A 21,732-nucleotide genomic window follows, 5' to 3' on the forward strand; every position below is an offset into this window, starting at 1 on the left:
AAGTGGAAAAATGTCCTCGGGTGAGGATTAAAAAAAAAAGAGGTAAATTATACCTGGAAACTGTAAGTCACATTTCAACCGCGTTGTTCTCTACAAATATTCATTTTGCCATGTGACTGACCATTAATATTTAGGTGTTACGATAAACAGCTAAGCAGCTGAGTGCTTACTTCACTTCTCATCGCTTACATTTTCCGTTCTGCTGATTTTCACAATGCCCATAACCTGTTAAGGAACCTGAACCGCCATCTGAATGGCGGACTCCATTTACTGATGTGGGTCGGCGGTCCCCAAGCCCGGGGCCTGGCGATTCTCCGGCCCGTTCGCCCCTCCGCCGGGCCGTCGGAAAACGAGCGCTGGACGGTCTCCACCACGCGCCGGGAGGCAGCCCCCGCCGCAGGGCACGGCCCGGCCCGGCCCGCCGGGCAGCTTGCCCACCCCCACCCCTGTGCAATCCCCAAGGCGCCCCCATCAGGCTCTCCCAGCCCTAGTACGCGAGCAGGGTCACAGGACCTGCCTGCGCAGGCGCACTGGCAACGTGTCACGTCACCGCGAGAATCCAGAGCTCCAGATAAGCGCGGCTTTCCGAGAAGGAGGGTGCACCCTAGTGAGTACTGACCGGAAAGAGGGGGCGCGAGGAGGAGGCGGGGCGGCCCGGCACTTTCACAGGCGCGCCCTTTCCAAGGAGCGGTAGAATCGCGGCGCGTGCGCGGAGGGCGGCGCGTGCGCGGAGGGCGGCGCGTGCGCGGAGGGCGGCGCGTGCGCGGAGGGCGGCGCGTGCGCGGAGGGCGGCGCGTGCGCGGAGGGCGGCGCGTGCGCGGAGGGCGGCGCGTGCGCGGAGGGCGGCGCGTGCGCGGAGGGCGGTGCGTGCGCGGAGGGCGGCGCGGAAGAGCTGGGCGAGTGCATGGGGCGGGGCGAGTGCGGGGGCGGGGCCTGTGCTCGGCACTAGGGACCTGGGGTGGCACCATCCCGCTAGGGGTGCTCCCAGCTGTGAATGGCGGGGTCGGTGGCGAGCCGCGGACGATGTTCGCCCTCCTGGGTGTGGTGACCCTGGTTCTGGTCGCCGGGGAGCCATGGGTGCTGCCCGCAGCCGCAGGTGAGAGACGGGGTCCCGGCGCTGGTTCCAGGGCTGGGCCCGAAAGGTGGGTGGCGCGGGACCGACGTCCTTCTGGGAGCCCTCTGGTCATCTGTAGCCACCGCGCTCCGATGGAAACCGACCGCCTTGGGCTGGGAAATCAACCAAGAGAAAGCGGTGTTGAAGCTGCGGCCAGCCGCTTGCTCCGCGGCCAGCGCCCCTGCTCCGGGTCGCCCCGCCCCGGCCCCGGCGCGGGTGTCCACAGCCCTCGGGTGGAACTTGTTTTCTTTCTGGAGAATCGGACAGCCGAGCTGGCCCGTTCATTTAAGGCTGTGGCCACGAACTGCGCCGCCCTCCCTGAAGCCCACGTGGGGAGGAGCTGAGGGTGGCGGAATCTCCGTGCCCCCGGGACTCCTGTGGGCTAAGGAAAGGTAACAACAAAGGAAAACTGCACAGCCAAAATGCCAAGACTGGAGCCCCCGGGCTGGTGTGCCGCCTTGCGGGAGGGGGCACTGGGGCGCTGGCCGCTCTCACCAGGCTGTTTGCTGAGGATGTGGCCCGACGGAGCCAAAGACCGCTAGAGAGTTGAAGTCCAGATAAGAGCCGTTTATTAGCCGGCGGGCGTCTGATTCTGAACACCCCTGTGACAGAGTTTTTGGAATCAGCCTCCATGTGCTTTATTACATGCGGTTTATACCATACAGAAAATAGGATCTTCTTGATGAAATGCCCAGGCCACAGCAGTGCTGTACAGAATTAGTTTGCCTTACGGATAACAGGCACACCCAGCCTGTTGTCTCAGGTATTTCAAGGTACATTGAGTCACACTTAGCCCTCAGCTGCACAAACACAATGCAAACCTAATTCCTTGAGATTGTGGGGGAGGTTGAGTCTCTGACTCAAGACCTCCAGGCTCCATGGACTCTGTCAGACATGTAGCTGGCTCCCAAAAACTTCTTGGTTCAGGGAGTGTCCCAATTTACTGAGGTTATTTTGATTCAGCTAGAGGGCATACAGTGACTTTCCCAATCATCAATTATGGAGCAGCACAATGATTAACCAATCATCAATTATGGGGTTATAAACATGCCAGCACAAGGAGGGGTTCCGAGAGAAAAGGCTTGTAACCGAGGGCAGGAATCCAGGGGTCCCGGAGGCTGCCTAGTTGTACATGGGTGCTGGAAGGGGTCTTGGTGCAATCCATGGTCATTTCTTTGAAGTCTTTGATTCATGAAAATTTGCATTAAACTCGTGTTTGCTTTAATATAAGAAGAATTTAGCCAGGCTGGTGTGGCTCAGTGGTTGAGCATCGACCCATGCACCAGGAGGTCACTGGTTCAATTCCCGTTCAGGGCACATGCTTAGATTTTGGGCCCGATTCCCAGTGGGGAGCATGCAGGAGGCAGCCAGTCGATGTTCTCTCTCATCAATGTTTCTATCTCTCTCCTTCTCCCTTCCTCTCTAAAAACCAATAAAGAAAAAAAAACCAACAAAAATGTTTTTGAAAATTTTAAAAAATAATAACATCAGAAGAATTTCCCCAGCGTTTTCATACAGTTAACATTCCAGGAGGATGTGCATTAAGCTCTGTACTTGAAAAAAAAAATTTTTGAGATCCTAATTTTAATCTAGATTAGAGGAGAGCTGGTAAAAATAAATTTTATACACAGCATTTATTTCACTCTTAACTATATGCCAGGCACTACTTAAGTATTTTAAAGGTACAACTCCTGTAGCTTTCAAAACAACCACTAGGCCCCGGCCAATTTGGCTCAGCGATTAGAGCATCAGCCCGCGGACCACAGAGTCCCGAGTTCGGTTCTGCTAAGGGCACGTACCTCGGTTGCAATTAGTCCCTGGCCTCGGTAGGGGTCGTGTGGGTAGCAGCCACTCCATGTGTTTCTTTCACATCAGTGTTTCTCTCTCTTCCTCCCTCTCTCCCTCCCGCTCTATCTGAAGATAAATGCAAAAATGTCCTCCGGTGATGATAAAAAAAACAAACAACCACTAGGCACCGTTATCCTCATTATACAGCTGAGCAAACGGAGACACTGAGTGACTTGCCTGCGCCAGCACAGCCAGCAGCTGAGGAAGAAATCAGATCCTGGAAGTCTGGCCTCAGAGCCCAGTTTTCAGTTTACCTACTTTTTTTCTCAAAGGAATAGTAATGTTCAAAACTAAATGGAATGTTAACCCTAACTTGAGATCATAATGTTGCTCTTTCAGTCATATAAATATTCATACTTTAAAAAACTTTTGTTTTTATTGATTGATTTTAGAGAGAGGAAGGGAGAGGGAGAGAGATGAAAACATCGATGAGAGAGAACATCAGTTGACCACCTCCTGCATCCCCCCCACTGGGGATCGGGCCCACAACCTGGGCATGTGTCCTGACCGGGAATCGAACCGGCGACTTCTTGGTGGATGGGTCGCTGCTCAACCACTAAGCCACACTGGCGGGGCTAATATTCATACTTTTAATAAATGCAACTCTGGGACCCAAAATAGGGGAGGAAATTTATATTTGTATGAATGTGTGTGTTTGGATTTATATCAGACTTTCAAAAATAGTAGACTGTGTCTGGTTATCATTGTGAATGTGAAGGGTGGGAAGCAGCCAACTGTATAAATAGAAGTTCGGATTAAGTGCCCATTTATATATTTTATATGCCAAAAAGGTGAAATAAACTATCATCAGAAGGATATTGCTAGAATTAATAGAACAAAATCTGTGAAATCTGAAATCCTGTTTAATAACTCTATTTTCTGAGATTCTGTCCATTTATCAGACCATTATTTGTTGATCTCTCAATGCTAGGATGCCTCTAACTCTAGAGTCTCTTTCCTTTAGCAGGATTGCATCCCTAAGGAAGTCTCTGGTTGTATTCTATCAGATTTCCTCTTCCTATCTCATGGCTCACATTTGTAGCATTAGAATATTCTAGACTGGCTTTTAGGGTGCTGGGGACTCTGGCTGTGAAAGAAATCACAAAGAAACAAGAAATGCAGGGAGGAAATTTATTTTACTTTTCAGGGGAGGACAGGGCAGGCATTAACCATGTAATGCCACCCACCCAGGAAGAAAGAGTGTGTTGCCCTTTCCTAAGTGACACGGAAGGGAAGGGGTTGTGTTAAGTTACTAGTCGCTGGGAACTGTCTTAAAAGTTACAGTTGGCCCAGCCCGTCTGTCTCAGCGGTTGAGTGTGGACCCATGCACCAAGAGGTCACCAGTTCGGTTCCCGGTCAGGGCACAAGCCCAGGTTCTGGGCCCGATCCCTAGTTGAGGGGCATGCAGGAGGCAGCCAGTCGATGTTCTCTCTCATTGATGTTTCTCTCTCTCTCTCTCTCTCTCTCTCTCTCTCTCTCTCTCTCCCTTCCTCTCTCTCTAAAAATCAATAAAGAAAAATAATTTTTTTAAAAAGTTACAGTTTGTTTGCCTTCCAGGAGACAGTCAGGCAGATGCACTGAGGACATGTCTTACCATTTTTCCTGAACTTGCACAAGCTTACGACACAAGCTATAGAGAGTGCAAAGGGGAGAGGCCTGTCTGAAGGCAAGTGGGAGTGGAGGAGGAGGAATTCTTGGTAACCAGCCAGAAGCTGTTAAAACAGCAGTGAGGAAGGGGTGAGGGCAAGGGCACACCCTGGTCTATCCTGCTGTTCTGTTTAAAGGAGGAGCCAACAAGGGGCGGGGGTGTTGGTTACCAGTTGCTTCTCACAGATTGAGGAAAGCCACAACCAAGAGGAGAGAGGCCTGTTTCCTGTCCTTACCTGGACACTGCAGATGGCCATCAGAGCATTTGGTGACCTCTGTGACCCAGCCACTGCCCTTCAGTTGCGTGGACTCTGTCAAATGCCAGCCAGTGGGGTGGGAGTGAAGTCTAGAGTGGAGTAGGGAGCGGAGTGTGTTCAGGATAAAGTCTCGATGTGAGTGTGCGACAGAACTAGAGGCTGGGAGACCCCGTGAGCACTTCTTCAAATTAAAAAAGCCAGAAATTGTGTTCTTCGATGTCCCCCTCACGTTCTCCCTTTTTATTTATTTAGTTAGTTAGTTACTTTTATCCTCACCTGAGGACATTTTTGCATTTATCCTCAGATAGAGAGGGAGGAAGAGAGAGAGACGTCGATGTGAGAGAGACACATCAACTGGTTGCCACCCACACAACCCCAACCGGGGCTTGAGACAAACTACAACTGAGGTACGTGCCCTTAGTGGCAACCGAACCCAGGTCCTCTGGCCCACAGGCCAACACTCTAACCGCTGAGCCAAACCGGCCAGGCCCTTTTTTTGTTGTTAATCCTCACCTGAGGATATTTTTCCATTGATTTTTAGTTAGAGTGTGAGGGAGAGAGACAGAGAAAAATATCAAAGTGAGAGACACGTCGCACGTGCTCAGATGGGATGGTGTGTGGGGTGGGGGGACTGTCACCCTGCAACCCAGGTACATGCCCCTGACCCACAGGAACCCATAGGCTCGAGGGCCGACGCTCTTCCTGCCGAGCCACACCAGCCAGAGCGGAGTCCCCGCTTTGGATTCCATATCGTAGTACCTCCCACTGCAGAGTAGAGGAAGCAGTCCCAATAAGCAGTGTTCTACACGAGGACCCCAGCCGCAAAAAGTCTGCAAGGAGAAACACGCTTGCCCTGCCTGAGGCAGAAGTAAAGGCTAGAACTATTGTAGGAACCAGAAATACATTTAGAAGCTGGTCTTTTAAACGCTGAAGTTTCTCACCGTGAAAAGGCAGACCTTGGTGATGGAGTTCCCGGGAGCCCAGCCTTGTGCCAAGCACTCTGAAGACGCAGGGGAAGCATGCAGCGGCTAGACCCTGCCCTTCAGCCCCCGGCCGTTGGGCTGCAGACTCGTGTTTAACACAAAGAAGCAGTTTGTAACAAGATCTTGATTCCCCTAGTTTTGAGAGCCTACTAGATGACAAGCACTGTACTTTATTGTTCCTTTTTCCTCGCCTCGGGGTGGAATTGAGCGGTTGGTCCCTCGCACCGCTTGTGCGGGATTGCAAGGTCAGCAGGCGCTGCGCGGTTGGAGGAAGTTTTTCTAGAAGCCATCTAACTCGAGCTGGGTGTCGGAGGTTCGGGTGGTGGGAGAAATGCACACTGTAGTTGGCAGAAAGGGGAAATGAGAAGAGTGGGCATCCAGCGGGGGGGAGATCCGCACTAGAAGTGGGAGAAACAAAGTCGGTCTGTAGCTGGCAGCCCTTAAACACATGCAGAAGGAGTCAGACTTGGTTGTTCTGCTGTCAAGATGGTTTCAGGCTCCTGCAGGGCTTGGCTGACATCGTAAACATCCGTTCCTCTGTGTCTCAGTTTTGTTCAGGGAGGTGTTCACTTCCTGTGACTGTCAACTTTGAAATCACATCTGCCCAGTTCTTGATCAGAGTACATGAATCATATACTGTCTCCAAACATAGGATGTGAAACCGACCGAGGCTGTGAAACGGTCTGACCCTGTACCCTTCACAGCAAGGGGACTTCTGGACTGAACAAAAACTGTTTTTATGGAGAGAATGTTTTTTTCAGTTAAAAGACAATGCCACCATGGCCGGTTGAGCTCAGCAGTTAGAGTGTCGGCCTGAAGGCCAGAGAGTCCCGGGTTCGATTCCAGCCAAGGGCACGTACCTCGGTTGCAGTTCATCTCCAGCCCTGGTCGGGATCATGTGGGAGGCTGCCAATCGATGTGTCCCTCTCACGTCAATGTTTCTCTCTCTTTCTCTCCCTTTCCTTCCCACCCCGTCTAAAGATAAATGTAAAAATATCCTCAGATGAGCATTTAAAAAAAAAAAAAATACAATGCCTACTTTTTTACCCTTTATTTTTCCACCTTTATTGGGATCTGGTTGACATATAATGCTTTTTATAGATTTAAAAAAAAAAAAAACTCAGTCTTTTCCCAGCTCTCAGACGCAGAGATGTGAACAGTCACTAGGTGTGCTTTGGTGTTCCCATATGCTGAGCTCTGTCGTGTGTAAGTGTACTCATGCTGTAGTCAGCGGTGTGAAGGGAAGACGGACATGTCAGAAGACCTGTGCTGTATCTGTAGCTTTCCTTCCTGTACCTCTGTAGGGGGGACGCGGCTGAAGCCTCCGCAGAGTGTGGAAGTGGACATCGTGGACGAGACCTTCACCCTGCGCTGGAACAGGAGCCTGGAGCCTGCCGGGTCCGCTGGCAACACCACCTTCTCCGCAGACTACCAGATGTACGCGCCGCGACTTCCTGATTGGCCAGAACCATTCAAAACGACTTTAGCCCTGTCGTTTCTTTCCAGATTCGCGAAACACTTTGTTTTTTTATCTCTTAAAGAAATTTCACGTCTGCATAATACTTAGAGCTTTATTTCTGCAAGTAGAGACTTAGTCGAAGTTATCTTTGGGCGTTGACACGAAGAGATTTGGGGGTGGTGATGGCAAGCAGCTCAGTGACCCACAGCCGCCCCTTCTCTCTTCTGGGTGCTCCGCTGCCTTGGGCTGGAAGGCCGAGTCAGCTAGGGCGTCACTGTGACTTGAGGAGGCAGGAGAGAGCCCCGAAGGCCTGTCCACAGTTCTGGAGCAGGACACCCGGTCTGTGGTCGCACTCCCATCGTCGCCACCACAGCGTTTTCAGTGTCCGTGCAGTTTATGGACATCAGTATATGGGACCCTTCCCTACCACAGACTCCCATGTTCTTGGAGCTCCGGTGCCTCCTTCCCAGAGCTAACTCTCTACTTAGTCAAGAGGACAGGCAGGCGGGGAATTGCTGAAGGGAGGTTCCGGAAGGAAACAGCTCAGGAGGTGCAGCGCTTTGCTCTGGGAGTCCCCGGCCGAGAAAGCAGGTTGTCAGCAGCGAGGAAGCAGGTGTGGCCCGGGACCAGAGCCCACCACCCCACCTGCGGCCGCGCTCGTTCTCAGCTGGCGGTCAGTGAGATTGGTGACCTCAGCTCTAGTAATTCGTGTGGGCCTGTGTGGGCACGTGTGTTTGTACGTGTACACGCACACATGGTTTTTCTCAGAACTGGTAATGCAGGGGTGGGCAAACGTAGGTTTACAGTTGTTTGTATGGAAAATAATTAATAAATAAGAATATAAGAATAAATTCTGTGTTTCACATACTCAACTGTAATCCTATGTTTATCTCTAAATGTTTAGAATTTATCTCTAAAGCAGAGGTTCTCAACCTTCCTAATGCCGCAACCCTTTAATACAGTTCCTCATGTTGTGGTGACCCCCAACCATAAAATTATTTTTGTTGCCACTTCATGACTGTAATTTTGCTACTGTTATGAATCGCCATGGGAATATGTGTTTTTCGATGGTGTCGGCGACCCCTGTGAAAGGGTCGTTCGACCCCCAGGTTGAGAACCGCTGCTCTAGAGGTTTTCTTGAAATTGAACTTTGACTTTTTGTTGTTAATCCTCACCTGAAGATACTTTTCCACTGATTTTTTTTTTTAGAGAGTAGAAGGGGACGGAGGGGGAAAGAGAGAAACATCGATGAGAGAGAGAAACATCGATGTGAGAGAGACACATCGATTGGTTGCCTCGCACACACCCTGACTGGGGCCAGGGACGAACTGCAACCCAGGTACATGTTCTTGACTGGGAATCAAACCCGAGACCCTTTGGTCCACAGGCCGACATGCTAACCTCTGAGCCAAACTGGCCAGGGCTATTTTTGGTAATCTTAAAAAATGTTGCCTTTTTGAAAAATAAGGTAGATTTGAATTTGGGTCAGCACCAGAATTATGTGGATGTCATCCCTAGTTTTTGTTGTCATAAAGCATCCTTAAAGTGAAGTCGACAGTATTACCCAGAAAATCAGCTCGCGCCAGAGCCCTGAATTAAGCTGGACGAAAGTGCCTTCTCAGAGCGCGGTTTCTCTGCTCTACAGGAGGCAGGGCTGCTGCCTCTTACCCCGTGGGTCCTTTCTGTTTGGGGCACTGGGGACAGTTGATTTCTTCATGTGTTCGAAGAATCTAATATTAATCACTGAACCTTTTTGATGGACTAAATCCACTTTGAGGACTTGAAGTGAATGTTACTTTCCGTTCTTTTGTTTCTAGCGATGGGGTAGAAGGAATATGGGGATCAGAGGGTGTCTGGGTTTCTGAGGGGGACAGAGGAAATTCGCGAGCCGTATTGATCCAGAGGTCTTTCTTAGGGCCAGTGAATCTGTTCAGAGGAGGAGATCAGAGGGCACCCATCAGTCCAGGTCCCAGGTTTTCAGTACGAAAGAGACAGTCCAGAAATGCAGAGTAGTTGGCCAGGAGTCACGGCTGCTTTTAGCAAAGTCCGCTCTTACTGGGTCATTTCTTTTTCTGCTTCCTGGAAATCTTAAGGCAACCCCCCACAAAATTACAGAACCTGTTACAAAGTAACTCTGTATCAGAATTAATCCTTTGTGAACAAGCAGTAACTTGTTATATGCATTGAAAAAGTGGAATGTTACAAATGTTAACAGGACAGTAACTGAGTAGAAGTGACTAGCTTCATGTTAGTAAACAAAGCATGTCCGACACTCTTCTGTGTTTCTACATTCACTCACTCATTCATTTGCTTTTTTATTTAAAGACCCGGGACTATGAATAATTGGATAAAATTGCCTGGGTGTCAGTATGTTACTGGCACCAAATGCGACTTTTCTTCACTCAAGATAAATGTTTATGAAAAAATTAAATTGCGAATAAGAGCAGAAGAAGGAAACAGGACTTCTCCATGGCATGAGCTTGACGCGTTTATACCGTTTCAACAAGGTGAGAAAAAGTTGCCCGCGGGATCCCATTAGGTGGTTAAATACTGTTGGGACCGCTCACCTTCTCACCCGTTCCTCTGCGGGAACCAAAGTTCACGCAGACCTGTGTCCTTCCCATAGACCTGTGTCCTTCCCGCGTACCTGTGTCCTTCCCGCAGACCTCTGTCCTTCCCGCAGACCTCTGTCCTTCCCGCAGACCTCTGTCCTTCCCGCAGACCGCAGACCTCTGTCCTTCCCGCAGACCTCTGTCCTTCCCGCACACCACAGACCTCTGTCCTTCCCACAGACCACAGACCTCTGTCCTTCCCACAGACCTCTGTCCTTCCCGCAGACCACAGACCTCTGTCCTTCCCGCAGACCACAGACCTCTGTCCTTCCCACAGACCTCTGTCCTTCCCGCAGACCTCTGTCCTTCCCACAGACCTCTGTCCTTCCCGCAGACCGCAGACCTCTGTCCTTCCCACAGACCTCGGTCCTTCCCGCAGACCTCTGTCCTTCCCGCAGACCACAGACCTCTGTCCTTCCCGCAGACCTCTGTCCTTCCCGCAGACCACAGACCTCTGTCCTTCCCGCAGACCTCTGTCCTTCCCGCAGACCTCTGTCCTTCCCGCAGACCGCAGACCTCTGTCCTTCCCGCAGACCTCTGTCCTTCCCGCAGACCTCTGTCCTTCCCGCAGACCTCTGTCCTTCCCGCAGACCTCTGTCCTTCCCGCAGACCTCTGTCCTTCCCGCAGACCTGTGTCCTTCCCGCAGACCTCTGTCCTTCCCGCAGACCTCTGTCCTTCCCGCAGACCTCTGTCCTTCCCGCAGACCGCAGACCTCTGTCCTTCCCGCAGACCTCTGTCCTTCCCGCTCCAGCCTGATTCCTCTGCTTTCCCTGTAACGGCGCTTGGCAAGGCATGGTCCCCGGACCCTGTCAGGAGGCTGGCAGGTCAAAGCAGCTTCATGACGCTGTCACTGCCGAGCCCGGCCCGAGCTGCGGGACCGCAAGCGGGAGTGGGTGCAGAGTCAGTCTGCAGTAAGCCGGACACAGAGGATCTTGGAACAAAAAGTCAGACAGGGCCACTCTTCTTGCTAAGTGTTTGCTTGGTTGGTTTGGGAAGTAAGTTATTTTATAACAAATACTTAAATATTTGTTATAGTGGTTTTGACATTATTTTTCATGAACTAATATTTTACATTGTTACCAGTTTTTATGTTCAGTATGCTAAATCTCGAAAGATAGGAGCCATATAAGAAAAGTTCTTTGGGACCCTCAGTTTCTTTAAGGCCGTGGTTCTCAACCTTCCTCATGCCGCGACCCTTTAATACAGGTCCTCATGTCGTGGTGACCCCCAACCATAAAATTACTTTTGTTGCTACTTCATAACTGTAATTTTGCTACTGTTACGTCTTAGGCGACCCCTGTGAAAGGGTCATTTGACCCCCAAAGGGGTCGCGACCCACAGGTTGAGAACCGCTGCTTTAAGGGACCCTGAGGGCCACTGCCCTGTACAGAGCTCCCAGAGTTCCCTGCACCTCTGCTCCCCTCCGAGCCCTCTTCACCCTCTTTGAGCTTCGCCCCTCGGCGCTGCACTAAAACCACTTTTCAAGGTCACCAGTGACCTCCACGATGTCACGTGAGTTCCGGTCCTCTCTGGCTCCATTTCTCTGGCATCGATGTGGTCATCACTTCCTTTTCTTGAATCCTTGTGTGTCTGGAATCAGGGCTGCTCTCTGCTCTCCTGCCCATCCCAGACCTCTGGCTGCTGGCTGCTGCAGGCCAGGCGCTCAGCCTCCTCTGCGCTCGCTCAGACGCCGCTCCCCGTGTCCGCCCCGCCTCCCACAGTGCATCTCCAGCCCAGCCCCTCCTGTGTCTTAGGCTTGTGCCGCCAGTTCCATAGTCAGCATCTCTGCTCCAGTGTCCAAAGTCACCTCGAATCTTCCCCTCGAGACCGGCTTGTCTGTGGCTTTGTCCTTCCCTGTTGTGGCGTCGCCTGCTCAGGCCGAGAGCCCGGGAGTCTTCGACTCCTCTCCTGGCACCTGCCTGCAGCCTGCCCACCAATCCCGGACGCTCCGCCTCCAGAGGGGAGCCCGAGTCTCTGCCAGGACGCCCTCACCAAATGTAACAGCAGATCAGGCAGTCCTCACCCGCGGCCCTCGGGCTCCTTAGCACCTGGCTGCGAGCGCCCTCTCTGACCTCACTGTCCGCCGCTCAGCCCGTCTAGGCCCCTCCTGTCTCTGCAATATGGTGAGCACCTTCCCGTCTTGGGGGCCTCGCATGAGCACCCCAACCTGGAATAGACACTTTCTCCCTAGATACTCGCATGACTTTCAGCTCATGTGTCGCAGGGGCTCCCTGGCTGACCGACTGAAGCAGCTCTGGCTGCCGTCCTCTGGCCCCCACAGCTCCGTGTTCCCTCACAGCACTCATGACACACGTGGATGTTTAGGGGGTCTGCATGTCCCCAGGAGAGGGCGCCCACGAGGACTGTCTAGTTCACTGGGTCAGGGACAGGCCAACTATTTGTTGATGCTTGGCACTGTGTTAATGAAGTTATACAGTAAGTGTTTTGATTTTTACAGCTCAGATTGGTCCTCCAAAAGTATATCTAAAAGCTGAAGACAAGGCAATAACAGTAAACCTGTCTCCTCCTGGGACGATAAACAGCATCATGTGGGGCCTGGACAGGCTAAACTTTGTGTACAGCGTGGTCATCTGGGATAGCTCGTCAGGTGAAACCGTGAGCATCACCTTGTCTTTGCTTCACGCGAGAAAAAATGACGTGAATTGATTCCAAAACTTGGCTCTGTGCTTTTTTCAAGAACAAACTTCTGTCCTTCTGTTACAGAAAAAGTATACGGCTTTTTACCCCGAGATTAAAGTTGGCTCTCTCTCACCAGAGACGACTTACTGTGTGAAAGTGAAGGCAACCCTGCCCCTGCAGGGGAACTTTGCCACGTACGGACCCACGCAGTGCGTGAACACCACAGGTGAGCACCCCGTGGCCCGGTCCAGGGGCATCTTCCCGTCGTTGCTGAGATTTACATGATGGTTTCGCAGATATGAAAACAAAAGCGTTTACATAGCAAAAAAAAAAACCTGTTCAGATTCCACAAAAAGGCGGGGTAGAGTTGTTCTTCCAAAAACTATGCCTTTATAAATGACATGTTAAAATATGAAAACATCCTGATACATTTATTTAACCGGTGACATCTTGTCAACAGTTAAGGTCAAGAGTAGGACCTTAGGTGTGTTTAATTAAAAATTTCGTGTGTGCTTCTTTTTAAAGTCAAACCAGAGAAGGGTATAAAGTAGTTTCCTCCCTGCCCCCACCCCCCCCCAGTTCATCATCAGAGGGCAGCGCTGAGGGGCTCCGATCAGCACTCGCAGGCTTGTAGCTAGTTGTTCTGTTTTCAGTTCTAAAACTAGGACCTGCTAGATACATCTCACAGCCTCTTGTTTCAGCTGAGAGGTCACTGGTCTGTGTGGGGACACACGTAGGCCCCTGTCCCTTGAGCACTGTGTAGGCTGCACCATGTTCTCCTGCCGCCAAGTAGTCTTGCCACGTACTAGCTCACTAGAGTAAGCGTGCGCTTTTGTGTTCTTTGTCTTCTAGTTGAAAACGAACTGCCTCCTCCAGAAAACATACAAGTCGTTTCGGAAGTGCAGGCCTTTGTTCTCAAATGGGAGTACACGCGTGAGAACGTGACTTTTCGAGCTCAGTGGCTCCCGTGAGTTCCATCCCCTTTCACACAGTTCACTGTGCCCAGTGCACTGGGCCGCTTTCCACTCAGCTGCGGCTCCCACAGCCGCTGCCACGTGCTGCCTGGCGAGGGTGGTCGTGACTGTTGGGCACGGGCATCTCATTCTAGCTCGAGTGCTGCCCGTGGCTGCTGGTCGCTTAACCTCCTGCACGCCCCCTGCTGGGGGTGGAGCTCACAACCTGGGCACGTGCCCTGACCAGGAATGGAACCGGGACCTCTCAGTCCGTGGGACAGTGCTCCAGCCACTGAGCCACACCAGCTGGGCTAGTCCCTCCTTTAAATGAGGGCTCATCTGATGAGCTCAGGCTCTCCCAGGACAGTCGCGCGTTCAATTAACTCAAAGTCCACTGATTTGCAACCTTAATTTTATCTGTAGAATCTCTCCACCTTTGCTGTATTCATGTAACAGTCCGGAGATCGTGGGTCCCGCCCGCACTCAAGCGGTGCAGGAGTTGGGCCGCCTTGGAATTGGACCTTCCACAGTGGCGACGGGACACTGGGCGGGGAGAGAGTGAGGGAGGAAGTTGAGTAAGTGGCGGGATGATGCTGGCCTGGCAGCAGACTGTCCTGGAGGCATTTGGTGCCGCAGGGAGTGTCGCGCTGAGGGAGGGCAGTGTGAGGTCTGTGAAGGAGGTGAAGGTGGACGCACTGGAGCAGTGGGCAGGGGGCACTGACGACGGGAGCCAGGCAGGAGGCTGCTGAGTGATCGGAGCTGTCGGGGCCACGCTCGTGCCCAGCTGCTCTTGCCCGCGTGGCGTGCACCTGTGTGAGCGCGCTTGGCCGGGTGTGCCAGGTCCGTCCCATGTGCCGCGGGGAGAGAGTGTCCGCCCTGTCTGCCAGGCTGCGTGGTGTGAGCGCTCCGGCCCGCCGCTGTCGGCTGCTCGCGTGATGTCACTGACCGTGGACTTGGGAAGAGACGCCCAGTAGCTCCCCATTGGCTTGGTGTTGCCTCATCTGAGTACAATAAATTAAATGTAGCAAAATAATTAAGAAGCTGAGTTTTGAGTATTTGTTACTCTTATTTTTCTTACAGTTTATTTATTTGTAAGTTTATATCATTGAATTTTTAATAGTAGCTATGTTAGCAGCTGGCTCTCAGCATTCCTGAGCATTGGACTGTCGTCCGAGCCCAGCCAGCCAGCTGCAGACGGCGCGCTCTGTCGCCCTCGGAAGGAGCTCTCGTCCCCTGCAGCCCCTTTTCCGGGGGCAGCGAGGCCTGTCCGCACAGCCTGAGCCCCTAACAGAGTGTCTAGCCTGTTACAGGTTCTCAGTACAAATGTTTATTAAATTCATGTGTTTGGAATTTTAGGGAAAAAAAACACAAAACTTTTTTTGTCTTAAAGTGCCTATATGAAAAAGTTTCCTGGAAACAATTCAGAGAAATGGACACAAGTACCGAACTGCGAGCACGTCAGCACCGCGCAGTGTGTGCTGCCTCGCGACACGTCCGGGGTGGGCATCTACTTCGTCCGCGTGCAGGCGTCCAGGGGCAACGCCACCTCTCCGTGGTCCGAGGAGGAGAAGTTCGACGTCGACAGACTGAGTGAGCCGTAGTTCCTACTTCAGATCGTCCCTCTCCCACTGGACACACATTCTTTAAATTCACTTTCTACTCCAAACTGACGCGTGTCCGCACGTTTCGCAGCTGTCATCCCGCCTCCGGTCGTGACCGTGAAGCCCGTGAACAGCTCCTTGCGCGTCTACCTCGGCTCTCCGAACGGGTCTGCGTTCCAGCACCACCCGCTCACCTACGAAGTTTTCTTCTGGGAAAACACTTCGAATGCAGAGGTGAAAACTAGTGTCATTTTGTAACTTAGAGTTATAATTGATTGGGTTAAAAAAGAAGCTTGAAGTTAAAATTTTAGGGACATTTTTAAATTCCCTCCCAGGAGCACCCCGTGCCTTCCCCTCCCCCTCGCCCTCCCCCACAGGCAGCATCTCCTCAACTCCGAAGGGCCCACAAGACCTGCAACCAGGGGAGCAGTGGGCAGCAGCAGCTCATCCAGGCAAAGCCCCTGACCTCTGACGTCCCAGGGAGCCAGAGCAGCCCGCCCAGGTCTCCCGTTGCTTCTGTGCTAAGCCCTTCTCGTTTCACTGTCCCAGCTTTAACAAATGTCCTCTGAAGACAAAAGATAAACTAAAAAAAAAAAAAAGGACTGTGATTACCTCAGGTAGTTACAATATGAAAAAGGCTAGCATTTTGCCATGTTTTACACCGCAGTTACAGTTCACCTGCCTCTGGCCCGGGTTGTTTTCAAAATTTAGAGCCCTGCCCTGGCAGTTAGCGTCGGCCTGCGGACCAGAGAGTCCCGGGTTCGGTTCCCGCTAGGGGCATGCACCACCAAAAAACAAAAACAAAAATTTAGAGCCCTGAGCCTGTTCCTGCTCAGTCAGAATCTCGGGGGTGGAACTCAGGAATGGACATGTGTTTGTTTGTTTGTTTTTTATTTTTTTGGAGAGAGAGAGAAACATCGATCTTTTGTTCCACTTATTTATGCATTCTTTGGTTGGTTCATAATATGTGCCCTGACCGGGGATCAAACCTGCAACCTGGGCTCATTGGGACAATGCTCTAACCGACGAGCTGCCCGGCCAGGGCAGGGATTCGAGTTTTTACCGTGATTCCCCAGTATTCACCTTAAACCATTGTTTCTCAACACTGCTGACTGTGGGTCGGACTGTTCTCTGTCGTGGGGGCTGTTTTCACCTGTGGGTACTCGGCCACATCTCCGGCCTCCAGTGGTCTGTGCCCTCTGGGCGAAAGGCATGCTTGCCGGCAGAATCTCATCTCTTCGTAGACGGCCTCATTGTGGGGACAGCTAGAACAGAGTCCAAAGGGCTCCTTGTGGGGGTAGTGATGAAAAAAAGGGTTGAGAAACATTGGTTTAAACACTAAAATTCAAAACGCTGACAGATAATCCACAACATCAGATAATCCACATTATTTCTAGATCAATTTTCCCCATTGAATTACAATCAAGGAATCACCCTTTAAAAATCTTACGCGGGAGTCACCAGGGCAGGGCAAACAGTGTGAGCCAGGTTGCTGGAGTCCCAGATATGGTGGCCGTCTGCCGCCCCAGGGAAGAGTTCACCAAAGGAACAAAGGCTTTCTGTCCTGGAGAAAGCTGCCTCTCCAGCCCTCACCCCAATGCCAAACAGCTCAGTTCCTCCCCATATGTCTCCGGTGCCTTTCAAGTTGCCTTCCCCACGCTGGAGCCTGGATGGTGCGAGTCTGAGTAAGTCCGTGCGCGGGCCCTTTAAGTGGAGCTGCCTGGGGCTCCAACCGCCTCAGCCTCCCTCAGCCACAGTTCCCACTGGTTTTTCCAGCCAGAAGTGATGGGGATTCTCTTCCTGGCACTGGAACCCTGAGTGGGGCACCTGGTGTGGGACGGGGACCCCTCAGTCCTCAGGGGGGACCTTCCCAGCCCAGGTGTCCTCCTGATTTTTATCCGCCACACGTGGGTGTGGGACCAGCCCGTCTGCCTCTGCCCTCCTACCAGTCTGGCTGTGGCTGCTGCTTTAATTCCATAGTTGTAGGACTTCATTCAGCTCAGTGTCAGGCGGTTTTGAATGATGGTTGTTCTGTAGTTTAGTTGTAACTTTGGTGTGGTTTGGGGAGGACGCGATACCGCGTTTACCTACCCGCCATCTGGACCAGAAGTGTCTCATAAGTTAAGTATTTAAGATAGAATCATATCAGTAACTCGGCAGAAATAAAATTTGAGGAGTGAGCTTCTAAAAATAAAAATAAAAATAAAAATCTTACGCCATTGTGCTGGTAAATTCTGCAACTTCATTTTCTGTTGGAAATCTAAGAAAATTCCAGTTACTTGGCTACTTTCATTTTAACCATCTGAACACACTGTAACCATAGCATACTTCAACCCAGTGATAATTGTGGTCAGTTCTCAGTTGTCCCCAGTTCAGGAAAACCTCACTTTGGTTTCAAGCTGCCAAATGGTCTCACCTCAGGCAAGGTGCTTCACCTCTCTGAGAATATTCCTTTTCTCTGAAGTGGTGGAGGTAACAGTAATTAAGTTTATGGAAGGATGTTTATAAGGTTTAAAATGAGATAACATGAGAAGTAATATCTAGCGCAGTGCTTGCTAAATGGTAGAGATTCAGTAATTTTTAGTTGCCAATCTGTCCTATGCTGGATAATTCATCAATAATTACAGTAATAATAGCAGTTCATATTTATTGAATACTTATCTATCAGTTATGTGCTAAGAAGTATTTTACATGAATTGTCTCAATCATTCTTCAAAACAATGCTGCCAGACAGTATGATCCATTAAATGACTGTTCAGCAAACACTTGAAACGAAGCCGCTGCTTCCCTGGCTGGGCTTCAGACGTGGCACGTGAGTGGATGTGAGGTGAGCAAGGCTGAGGTGCCAGCCAGGTCCAGCTCAGCTCTGGTGCGCCTCCTGCTGGCCGGAGGAGCACATGCCCCACAGGGCTCTGGTCCATGGCACATTAGAGCAGCTGACCCTGACCCACAGCCTCAATGACAGCCCCTCTGCCAGTCAGGACTCTGGTGAGTGAGAAAAAAGAATAGGTCTGGGGTTTTTTTGTTGATTTTTTATTATTATTATTATTATTAATTTTAGAGAGAGAGGAAGAGGGGGAGAAACATGGACGTGAGAGTGAACCATCAATCGGCAGCCTCCTACACACACCCCAACTGGGGATTGAACTCAAAACCTAGGTATGTGCCCTTGACTGGGAATCAAACCTGAGACTTTCCAGTGCCAGGATGACACTCCAGCCAACGGAGCCACCCGCCCAGGGCCAAACAGGCTCTGGGCCCCCTGCCCAGGGCCAAAGAACAGGCTCTGAGCCAGGGAGTGTTTTGTCGGGCTGCAGGGCTGTGTTATGTTTCGTCCGTCACACAGTGTGTGACAGTCCTCACTCCCCGTCGGACAGGAAGCAACCTGCCTCCGGCCACAGCTGGCAGCGATTCTTTAGCACGGGCCGGCTGAGGCCCGGTCCCGCTCAGCCCTCTGCCACCAAGCGGAGGTCACGCAGCGGCGGTTAGATCGGGTCAGCTTGTACTTAATGAAACGGATCGGAGTTGTCTCACAGGTCATCACACTGCTGTTCGGCAGCAGCGTCTTACTTGCTGACATGGTCATGCTGTGTTGTCCAAAACAGAGGAATGTTTCTTAACCACTTACCGGCTGTGCTTGGGAGGGGCCGATCTGAGGCTGAATATTTAAAGGCTTCAGAAACTAGACATTCCCCATCTGGTTTCATGAGGTGGCTAATTTCATCAAGGATATACTTATTTTTTAGAGGAAAATTGAAGAGAAAAGAACCGATTTCACGATCCCGAGCTTGAAGCTGCTGACGGTGTACTGCGTGCGAGCCCGCGCACTGCTGGAGGACGGCGTGTGGAGCCGGGCCAGCGGCTTCAGTGACCCCGTGTGCGAGAAGACAAGGCCAGGTCAGCGTCTCACATGTCCTTCAAGATGCAACGTGAGCCCCGGTCAGTGACAGCCCAGCAGTTAGAGCGTCGACCCACGGACCAGAGAGTCCCGGGTTCGGTTCCCTCTAAGGCAGTTGTTCTCAACCTGTGGGTCGTGACCCCTTTGGGGGTCGAACAACCCTTTCACAGGGGTCGCCTAAGACCATCAGAAAACACATCTTTCCCAGGGTCTTAGGAACCGAGACACCGCTCCTCTGTCTGTCTCCAGGCGGGTCCGCCCACGTGCAGATCCGCCCACATACAGCATGATGAGGACCTGTGTCAAAGGGTCGCAGCATCGGGAGGGCTGAGAACCACTGCTCTAAGGGCCCGCACCTCGGCTGCAGTTTGTCCCCAGCCCCAGCTGGGGTTGTGTGGGTGGCGACCACTCGATGTGTCTCTTGCTCCCTCCCTCCTGCTCTGTATGAGGGTGAATGGGGGGTGTCCTCAGGTGAGGGTAAAAAATAAATTAAAATGCAACTGAAGAAAAATAATTCAGTTTATTGAAAATTGAACAATACTTTGTTCTTACTGCAGAAATATACACAGAGACTATTTTCTTCATGAACTCCATGAATTCAAAGTAGACCTTCAAGCTGAGGCTTTTAGTTTTAGGAAGTATTGCTGACACACAGCTTAGTGTTTTTTGAATGCTTAGTATTTCATTCAATATTCACATAATTAATTTCCCGTAATTATCACCCGTTAGCTTGAAATGTTTCGCACACTCGTTAAGGCAGCTGCCCTGTGGGGACCCGTTGGCTCCACCGTGGACTCGGCTTTCACATGGGAGGGGCATGGTCCAGTCTGGACTTGAGCTCCTGGCATAGACTTGCAGGTGCCTGGTCACCGGGCATCTGTCCCCCTCTGCAGGCCGTGTGGTGGTGGTCCTGGGGGACATTGCATGTCGGGAGCTCTGGGTCAGCACCGGATGTCACTAAGGTGTCTGCCCTTCCCAGCCTCTCTGCCGTCGGCTCAGTTCTACGAGAAATACTTCTAAAGATACTATTTAACAGACATTTATTTAATAGATTTTCTTCACACACCTGTTTCTTTTATCCAGGTTGTCAGCACTTGGAACATATCTGTTGTCAGAACATGCATTGACGTGATGTCCTGTGTCTGCTTTTAGGACCTGCTCCCAGAACCTGGCTCGTGGGGGGGGTCATTGCTGCGATCGCTGTGCCGCTTGTCCTTTGCATGGTGGCCGCCCTCGTGAAACTGACCAGCTACGTGTTCTTCCCATCAAGCAAACCTCCCTCCACCATCGACGAGGTTGGTTTCTTCTTTGTCTACAGCTGGATTTTTCTTAAAACGAATGGGAAGTACATGTGATTTCAACAGAATATACATGTTTTCTTGCTCTTTAGAAAAATGATACAGGCTGATCTGGGTATTTTCTTCGAAGTGCCAGTAAGTTAAGTGTGGTATAACGGAGGAGCAAGGTGTGGCCTTCACCCACTGTCCTGGCCGCCTGGGGCCTGTGTCACCATCGCAGGTCTGGTGGTCACAGAAAGATGAAAACACTGTCATCAGTGCAGAAACGGGATTCCACAGGATTCTGTGGATGAACTCACAGACACGAGTGTCCTTCTGTGACACCTCTCAGCTGGGGGTCGGGCACTCCTGAGGTCAGGGTATTTAAAGAAAGACAACATGATGAAGGTGTGAGCCTGGGCTCTGCCCCGGGGGCGGTATGTCCAGCTCGGGTTGGCGTTGGTGCCTCTCCTGGGAGACCTGCAGGGGGAGGTGCCGAGCCTGGGGTGGTCACAGTGCAGCCGCGGCCCCTCCAATGCCCTCCTGGCTGTGGGGCGGAGCCAGGAGATTGGGAGCAACAAGGCCTACCAGGAAGGCTTAGCCCCAGAAACATGCTTTGCAAATATTTACTGTTTTCACTCTTTTGTCCTTGAGTTTTTAAAACCATTCCAAATACTCTAATACAGCTGTTATTTAAAGAACTTCAAATTAGCTGGTGACAAAGGCCACTCCTAGTTGAACAGGAAAAAGTAATGTATCATTTGTGCTTCTGGATCTTTGGGGATTGGCTATGAAATTTGTTCTTATTTCATAATGAAATGGGCCCCGCTGTCCGAGCTCCGTCCTCTGCCCTGCTAGCAGGCGCGTAGGCCCTGTGCGCACTCACCAAACGCCGCCCGCCGCCCGCCCGCCCAGAGGGGCTTGTTCTGAGCGTCACCGTGCGGGGCGCACGCTCTCGGCTGCTGCTTACTAGGAAGCTAAAGCTTTGAGAACTAGAAACTGACTTCTGTTATTTTAAGTGATTCGTTTCTTTTCTCTTCCTTTTCTAAATTAGTATTTCCCTGAACAGCCGCTGAAGAACCTGTTGCTTTCCACTTCTGAGGAACAGACCGAAATATGTTTTATAATCGAAAATACAGATACTGTCTTTACAGAGGAAACTGGTCAAATTGACCAGGATCACAAAACATACAGTTCCCAAACCAGTCAAGACTCGGGACACTACTCCAACGAAGACGAGAACAGTGGCAGCAGAGAGGACGACGACCTCGGGCAGCCAGAGCCCGGGGCCGCCCCGCGCGCGAAGTAGCCGGAGTCGGTGGCTCAGCGCGAGCCGAGCCCGCCCCCACCAGGACGTCGGGAGGAGCCTGCTGTGGGACAAGGAGCATCCTCGGATCACGGTCCTAAAAGCACAGGCAAGCACTTACCCTGTTTACAGACGA

General features: G+C 51.5%; 1 protein-coding gene and 1 long non-coding RNA gene across 4 annotated transcripts; one reads left to right on the forward strand and one right to left on the reverse strand.

Annotated features, from left to right (window-relative positions):
- The first annotated feature begins 946 nt into the window (after positions 1–946).
- On the forward strand, positions 947–21,724 carry IFNAR1 (interferon alpha and beta receptor subunit 1). 3 transcript variants are annotated; one of them, XM_036242719.1, is made up of 11 exons: positions 947–1,096; positions 7,154–7,286; positions 9,634–9,815; positions 12,380–12,537; positions 12,646–12,787; positions 13,414–13,528; positions 14,905–15,104; positions 15,207–15,349; positions 18,862–19,012; positions 20,166–20,308; positions 21,345–21,724. In XM_036242719.1, the coding sequence occupies exons 1-11, from the start codon at positions 1,024–1,026 to the stop codon at positions 21,597–21,599; spliced, it is 1,695 nt and encodes a 564-aa protein (XP_036098612.1). In that variant the 5' UTR covers positions 947–1,023; the 3' UTR covers positions 21,600–21,724. The 3 variants fall into 3 exon arrangements, with proteins under 3 accessions (XP_036098612.1, XP_036098613.1, XP_036098614.1); XM_036242720.1 differs by lacking the exon at positions 21,345–21,724 and having other exon boundaries at positions 20,097–20,181; XM_036242721.1 differs by lacking the exons at positions 947–1,096; positions 7,154–7,286; positions 12,380–12,537 and having other exon boundaries at positions 9,667–9,815.
- LOC118617109 lies at positions 15,248–16,657 on the reverse strand. The gene is made up of 4 exons (XR_004956797.1): positions 16,550–16,657; positions 16,269–16,403; positions 15,582–15,698; positions 15,248–15,335 (listed from the first exon to the last, which is right to left on the reverse strand). It is a non-coding gene; the product is annotated as an uncharacterized LOC118617109 (long non-coding RNA).
- Positions 21,725–21,732: the final 8 nt, after the last annotated feature.

This window comes from Molossus molossus, unplaced genomic scaffold, assembly GCF_014108415.1.
Source record: "Molossus molossus isolate mMolMol1 unplaced genomic scaffold, mMolMol1.p scaffold_m16_p_5, whole genome shotgun sequence".
Taxonomy (NCBI): domain Eukaryota; kingdom Metazoa; phylum Chordata; class Mammalia; order Chiroptera; family Molossidae; genus Molossus; species Molossus molossus.

Bases quoted from the DNA above. Each gene is read 5' to 3' on its own strand.
- IFNAR1 (XM_036242719.1), top strand. From the start codon at position 1,024: ATGTTCGCCCTCCTGGGTGTGGTGACCCTGGTTCTGGTCGCCGGGGAG. The intron at 9,816-12,379 runs GTGAGAAAAAGT...TGATTTTTACAG, and splicing joins GTTTATACCGTTTCAACAAG to CTCAGATTGGTCCTCCAAAA. The intron at 12,788-13,413 runs GTGAGCACCCCG...TTTGTCTTCTAG, and splicing joins GCAGTGCGTGAACACCACAG to TTGAAAACGAACTGCCTCCT.